Genomic DNA, 7,954 nt, shown 5'->3' on the forward strand with positions numbered 1-7,954 from the left:
CACTTGCACGAAATAGCCAGCAGAGGGCACGAAAACACCACGAATTACCTTTACAAATAAATCTGTTGTTGAGCGACCTTAAAAGGGATGTAATTGCTGTAGATGTGGCAAGGAGCCAGTAATACTTCCTGTGTAAATTATCCTAAGCATTCAGCCTATATTACTGAAGGCCCTCCCAGACAGCCCTGACTCAACTGTATGCATCTCACCCTCTCCAGTCAAAGGGGGCCCGACACAGGTCACTACAAACCATCTATACACAAAGAGCCGCGGCAGAACTCCACAGGTTTACCCTGCGGAGGCTTTGACAACATCATAATGTAAGGAGTCTGTTAAATCACTTTATAATGGACACCCCTCCATTTACCCCCACCCAGCCCTTTAAAACAGGTCAGTTCCTGATAGTCAGCACTTTGGGAGGAGGGGTTGGCTGCAGAGGGCATAAAGGCATTTTTATGGTCCCTCAGGATCCCACATTTATCTGCTTGAGGACATAAGTGCTTCTTTGCTGTGGCAGGCATAATCGACTACAGCCAACTATGGCTTAGTGTTTATTTGTCGATCAAGTTGCGAAGCAGGGTGGTGGGCATGGCTGGAAAAGTAAGTCGTGCTGCTTAGGGATTTGGAAGTTTGGCGCTCCTCTGCCTCAACCAAGAACATTAGGGTAATAGCAAACTAAGCAGAGCACACATTTTGTGTTAATGCCAAAACAGAATGTTTATTACTTTTTGTCTGCTATTTACATATTTATCAAATACAAAGTATGATACACAGTTTGGGATGCAACAGGCACCAACATCACTGGGGCATCTGAACGACTTCAATGTAAATCTTTCATTTCAGTTGTTCTCTTTCCCTTAAACACATAACACTCAACAATCAAAGCATGTCAGAGTGTCTCCTCTGATCTGTGTTTTTGAGTTACTGCTGAATAAATCTAATAGATAAAGTAAATTGCTTCCACCCTGTATGAGCTGGACATTTCATGCAATGGGGGGGGGGGGGGGGGGGGTTGTGGTAGCAGGTTAGCCCTTGGACCTCAAAAAGAATGTTGAGAGTTTATAAATTATTGATAAAGAATTATTGTACTATCCAAGTTGACAATAAAAGAGTTGCCTGCATGAGAGGGACATATGACATGGCAGATGATGAGTGTGCCTATTTGTGCATTATAAATAATTAATTGCTTGTTACTTTCCTCTTCTGCATTAATCTTGTATTCTATGGCTCTGAGTGGTGGAGCAACAAGACAGAGGTGCAGAAGGGCAAATGGAAGGATGATGGAGAACAAGTCAGTATGCTAGTAGAGAGCTTAAGGGTCAGCTGAGATGGACTGTTCCTTTCTATAGGTCACTGTGTCTTTGAAACTGATCCAGATGGGGAAAAGCCTCTATGCACACACATACGGCCATCATTTATTCTGCAGAGACTCCAAAAATGCAGATACCTTTTATATATACGAGCTTATTGGATGGCCAAAATTAGTTCATCACTTTTCTGTGGAATGATAAAGTCTCTCAGCTTGACAGAGATAAAGTCAATGAACATATTTGCCCTTCAAAAAAGAACAAGAATGTTTCTTCTTGAATTCTGATACTCATACAAGTGCTGTCACTCCCCCAAGCTTTCCACTCTCGTCACTGGCCCAAGGCTGTAGATTCTGCAGGGCGAACAGTGAGGAGTTGTGGATGCAGAGTGGGTCAGTTGGTACTGAGTCGGTCAAGGACTTCTGGAAAGCATCGTGCTGGAGTTGGATCATCAGCCGATTGGCCTGTTGACGCTCTGCTTCCCTTTCCTCTGCTGTTTGCCGTCTGGCATGAGATGTAGAGAAAGCCAAGGGAAAATAAAGAGATGGAGAATAGAGTGGACAGTAGAGAAAATTAGGATAGTAGAGGATTTACATTAGTCACTTGACTTGTTTTCATATTTACTGCAATCTATTCAGTTCCCAGTTTAACCAAATGTATTTATATTTACACCAAGCTATTCAGGGTTGGGTTGATGAATCCCTCACACAGTGCTAAATGGCAACCATAAGCAGTGTCTTTTACCTGAGTTTGTACTTGATTATTTTCATTATAACCTCTTTGTTACTTATAAAATGGTTGCACCTTTTTGTTCAAGTCAAGTCGTACGATATCTTAAGATTTCGCCATCTTGTCTGAGTTATTGTTGTCATGAGCATAAAGTTGTAATGAAATGATGTTGCAAACTATGTTGGTCTTTAAACAAATCAAAACATTTTCAAACGTTTATTTTGTCACACTATACACTTTAATACAGTATCAAAATGTAATATAATTATTTTAAATATATATATATATTTTAATTATGTGAATTTTTGATTTCATCAACTCAATAATTTTACACTATTTTAATTTAAAAATACTAAATGTTAAATATTTAATCTAGATAAATATTCCATTGATTAAAATTCAACCAGCCACACCTCTCTAAATTGTGACATATTGTTAACATATTTACCTTAATTAATAATTCAGATTTCTTCTTCACAATATTATGATTATCCCATTAATTCATAAAGGTATTGCTGCTGTTAGTTGGTCAGCTCTACATATAATAGTTGATTACTGGCACTAATTTGGTTTTGCGTAATTATAAGTAAAATTGGTAAATGCCACTAGCAATGCCAAGGTCATGTGTTTGATCCCCAAAGAACATATTCTGATAAAAAGTGTACACTGAATGCACTGTACGCCACTTTGATAAAGGAGTCTGCCAAATGCATAAATATAATGTAAACGTAATATTGAGAATAGTGTTCTACTGTACAAATGACCTCAATCTTAGTCACCCCTAATCTGGTAAGTTGATGAAAGGAAAATGTTATATATATTTCAATTATTATTTGACCAGGTTTGAAATTCCATCAAGTTGATCTACCTGAAGTAACATTTCCATCATTGCTGTCTGCCTGTAAGGTGATTCTGGTTAAAACCACGTAAAAAGATCAAGGCTCACACGGTTTTACTGCATTTTCTTTACAAGACACAAATTAGAAAATATTTACTGTTGTAAAGATTTGTAATGGCAAATCTTAGACTGTGTTTTGTGAAATGGCAGAGTTCCTCTGTGGCTTTATTCCTCATCTCTGGTTACACAGTGCATGTTGACTGGAGTTTTATCTATTTGTCTCAATTTTCTCAATGATTTCAAAATATTAGATTTATCACTGCCTTTTTCTTTTTCTCTTACCTCCATTTGGTTCTGCGGTTCTGAAACCAGGTTTTGACCTGGGCATCTGTCATCTTTAGAGTTTTGGCCAGGGCAGCTCGCTCAGCGCTGGCCAGGTATTTTTGTCTGTGGAAGCGTTTCTCCAGCTCACAGATCTGCACTCGAGAGAAGGATGTGCGGGGCTTCTTTCTCTTAGGTGGTGTGCGGTTCTGGTACGGATGACCAATACGCCGAGCCACAGTGAAAGGCGTAAGGGCTGCTGTTGTATCATTGTGGAGGGAAAACCCAGACAATGGGAGAGGTAAGTCAGTCTGTTACAGTTTTTTCTCCTTTTTTTAATCATATTGAATAATTCTTATCACAAAATCCACCTCTAAAAAATGTGGTAGATCAAATAAAAATATAATGTGCCTTTCAACATCAGTTTTTCTTTATGCCTTTTAAGACTTTTTTTTAAATGTATTCCTAATATATCTCTTACCTAAATGCTTTTTCCCAGAACTGCTGACTGTTTTGCAGTTCATTTAAATATTTAAATATTGTAAAGACAGTGTGCCTAAGCCCACAAAATGAAATTGAACATTCTCAGAATGGACCAAGAAAGGACATTTTGATTCTGTTTATATATTAGTTAGGAAAATGCACTTTAAGACTATCATTTAAACTGTTATTTCTTTCTTTGAAGGGCTGTTCAGAAATAAAGAGCTTTTGGTAGAGTGGAAAAGGTTTCACTTAATGGATGTGAAAATGTGTGCCAGGTTCAGGCTCTTGCTCAAAGAAAAAAAAAATGTGTTCTTTATCATTCTACATAACTCAATATCTTCTTGTAGCCTACTATACATTTTAGATGTCAAATTAGCTGTAATGTTATTGATTGATATATATATATATATATATATATATATATATATATATATATATATATATTTATATATAGATGGATTGCTTGTGCTCTTAACATTTGTTGAGAGGCCTTTTACTCAGGTTACAGTGCTTATGAGCTGCACCATAAAATCACATAAAACGAATTAATGTTGCATCAAATACAAACAGAAGCTGTTCTCCTAATAACCGTAATTTCGTATATTGTTAATTTATTTATAATCTAAAAACACAGAACAGCAGATAACGCCTGCAGGTGCCAATAAATAAAGCTTCTGAAATATTGATATGTCTTTCTAACGGCACAGCGTTCACTTGTCCCAGAATAAAGAAAGCTGGTGATCAAAACAGCTCCAAATTGTTAAAGTTCACATTCATATACAAAAGAGTGGTTAAACTAAATACAGCAATACAAATTTGCTTTCCTGTTTATTTAGCTCTTTTGACGTGTGTTCAATAAATATTTTTATTTACTGTATTTTGTCATTATATTCTGTATCATTTTTGCACATTTATTGATTTGACATTTCCGTATAGGACATTTAGGCTACATATTGTCCTATACTGGTTCCACGATTAAATTATATGTGAGGGGCTCGAAGCTTACATTTTTATTGTAAAAAATCCTGTGCAAGCTACATTAGCGTAAGCGGAACGTGTGGAGCTGTTGACTCTCTGTTGTCCATGTTCAGAATTTGGCTGGTCTTGCACGCAGGTGCTTCACACTCTTGTTTTGCTTTCACTGTCAAAACTAAAACGAGTTCTTCCGCTACATCCATTCCGGTGCCCTTTCAATCTGCCGGTTCTGTATGGAAATACTTATTGAACGAAACCTCCATTCATTCATTCTCATAATAGGCTATCATGTCCAGATAGCACTACAATTCCAAACAAGTGCAAATCAGAGTCTGAATGATGTGTATTGAAAACATATGCTAATTTTGATTATAAATTAATTTTAAACGCCGGTTTTATTTCTTATCGGAAAACTTTACATCATTAATGAACATCATAAAATACTCAACAAGTCCGTAATTCATGTACATTAAAATATGAATATTGAATATATGAATCAAATTTTCATGACATTTCTAACTAGGCCTACCTTAATTATTAAGTCCAACGAATTAAGCATTATATGTATAATTAAATGAGCCTAGTCCTTTTTTATTTTGCGTTATAGGCTAATAAAGCGTTAACAACAATGTCAATGAAATTATTATTATTATTATTATTATTATTATTATTATTATTATTAAGTTTTTCACTTTTAATGATGCCGTCCTAACGAGACTTTAACGTAGCCTATATTATAATCTTGATCTTAAAAAAAAAAAAAAAATACATTTAAAACAAGGAAGAAAAACAGAGTTAAAAACAATATGTTGTTGTATTAAAACAAGAAATTATGCTTTAAAATTTCTTGAATTACTTGAATTTAACTGTAGATTTTAAGCTACATCTGCAAACTTCCGACATTTCAAACTACATCACAAATATGTTTAAACACATTCGCTTCTAAAGCGCAAAGTTTTTGTTGTTGTTGTTGTTTGTCTTATATTTATCCTACGCAAATGGTGATCTTGAGTGCTTTTGTTTCCTCTGAGAATTTAGGCTACAATATCATTTAAACCATAGCGAGATTTTTGTTAGAAAAACCAAAAGGAGGGACGAAGAAACAGATCGAGATAAAAAAAAAAAAAAAAAAAAAAAAAAAAAAAAGAGTAGACTATTACCTGCAAATCTGTCTTTTGCAAAGTGTTGGCTGTTGTCCATCCAGGGAAAACTGAGGCTCCCAAGTCCGGGTACCGCGCTGGCCATGGGTGGGGGCACGGCCGCGGCTAAGGGCCTGTGAGCCGGGACCCTAATCACTCCTCCGGCCGCAAGGGTCAAGTTCACTCCATACGGACTGGACTCCTCATATTGACCCGCGAGACCGTAAAATGTGCCGGTTAGTGTCGTGTAAGGCGTTGCGCTTTCTCCCGTTGGACTGCCGAGATGGTAACTGCCTCCGCTCGAACTACTGCTGGTCTCGGAATTATTCCTCGTTGAGTTCTGTTGTGACTCTTGGTCGGTACCGCTGAGAATCTGATCAATGCCGAAGCTGATGGGTTCATGCTGGATAGGTTGTGATGTTTGACTGGTGCCACTTGGGCTGGAGCTTGGGGCTCGGTCCATCCTCACCATCCAAACCTTTCCAGTGCCTTTGGGTTTATTCCACTGACGATGTTAGACCTGCTCTGGACGTGCACAATGGAAACGTTTATGGGGGTCCATGTAATGTGTCACTCCTTGAGATAGAATTCTTGACTTACGATGCGTTGGACGCATTCGTCTGTGCGTGAAAAGTTTTTGGCACGGGGACTTGGCAGATGTCTGTCACTTGCTGGCCTCTCTCTCTCTCTCTCTCTCTCTCTCTCTCTCTCTCCACTGGATCCCTGCATGTGCTCGTGGAGCTCTTCTCTTCTCTGATTGGACAGCGCTAAATCTTCTCCTTATTGGCTTTCATTTTGTTACAAGTCACGAAACATAACGCGCATTGTGACATCATTCTTTAAAAATGCAGATCGTTTAGTCCCCAAATTCTGTACTGGTCTGATGGTCAAGCATCGCTTTATTATGGACATTATAACATCAGTATTTCATCATTATCTCGCTAAATATGTGAATTTTCTGCCGTGGCCTCATGTGGAAAATAAAGTATGCTCATCAACTGTCTTATTTACAATATATGGACTCCTTTATAACCTGTTGTACAATATCAAAAAACAGTTTACACATTTTGTGTGCGTGTAAGAAATATACAGAGAGTGAAAGTTTCAGTTTAATCAAATGTCTTATTTGAGGAAAGCATAATTTGATGACTGATATTTTAGTCAGGCTATATATCCTCAATGGGAAACTCGATTTGGTGTGCATTAAAACGAGGGGCTCTCATTAACTATTCACGCTCAAAAGAAAAACGAATTTTAATATCGCCTCCAGCAACGAGAGGAGTGCTTTTGACCTTAAAGCTGCCCTCAACCTTTTTTTTTTCTAATATTTCAATCACCTTTAGACTCGTTATCGTTCTTATTGGATGAAGAGGGAACAAATGAAATATCCTCTTCATTTATTTTGTCCATGGGGCAGTTCTGCCATATAGCTCTTTGATTTCTGATCAGTCATAATTGGAAATATTGCGTCATATCTTGTATTACTTATATCGCAAGAAGAAAATAAAAGATGACAACATGTATAGAACATAATAATAATAATAATAATAATAATAATAATAATAATAATAATACATTTAATAAATAATATTATCAAGAAAAATTATGATGAAAATAATAATAGAACATAATTAATTCCAAGTTTGCATTTTTATTTTATTGTTAATTTAAGACCATTCAAATTCGGTATTTTCATCAGTCAAGGTAATCGAATAAGGATCAAAAAGAGCTCTCTGTTTCAATCACTCTGTTGTCCTGTGCTAAATTTCGCTAATAGATTTCTATGGATACGCAATTCTCGCTTTTGAAGAGAGCCCAACCCCAACGCCTTTTGTTTTTTTTATTTATTTATTTATTTTTTTTATTTTTTATTTTTATTAATTTTTTTCGACAGTAGCCAGCTGTGACATTGAAGAGGATTTACAAAGTAGAATCGTCTCTGACGATTCAATTTGGTTTAAGGCAATGGTTCATTTGTTTGTAAAAATATTTGGTAGCGTAACAATAAACGTTCCACAACAAGGTCAATTTGCAGACTTTATGTCAGCAACCTGTGGGTCACTGGAGCAGTTTCAACCTTTAATACAAGTCAGAATCTTCAGCGTGTTCTTAAAAGCACGTCAGTCATTTTGTTTCAGGTATATATTTTCTGAAGCGTTTGT

At 36.6% G+C, this 7,954-nt stretch overlaps 1 protein-coding gene across 1 annotated transcript; it reads right to left on the reverse strand.

The window, feature by feature from the left end:
• Positions 1-709: 709 nt before the first annotated feature.
• LOC127433164 (T-cell leukemia homeobox protein 3-like) lies at positions 710-6,396 on the reverse strand. Its single transcript, XM_051684863.1, has 3 exons — positions 5,814-6,396; positions 3,217-3,454; positions 710-1,811 (listed from the first exon to the last, which is right to left on the reverse strand). Exons 1-3 carry the CDS (start codon positions 6,262-6,264, stop codon positions 1,598-1,600), a joined length of 903 nt encoding a protein of 300 aa, XP_051540823.1. The 5' UTR covers positions 6,265-6,396; the 3' UTR covers positions 710-1,597.
• Positions 6,397-7,954: the final 1,558 nt, after the last annotated feature.

This window comes from Myxocyprinus asiaticus, chromosome 43, assembly GCF_019703515.2.
Source record: "Myxocyprinus asiaticus isolate MX2 ecotype Aquarium Trade chromosome 43, UBuf_Myxa_2, whole genome shotgun sequence".
Lineage (NCBI taxonomy): Eukaryota > Metazoa > Chordata > Actinopteri > Cypriniformes > Catostomidae > Myxocyprinus > Myxocyprinus asiaticus.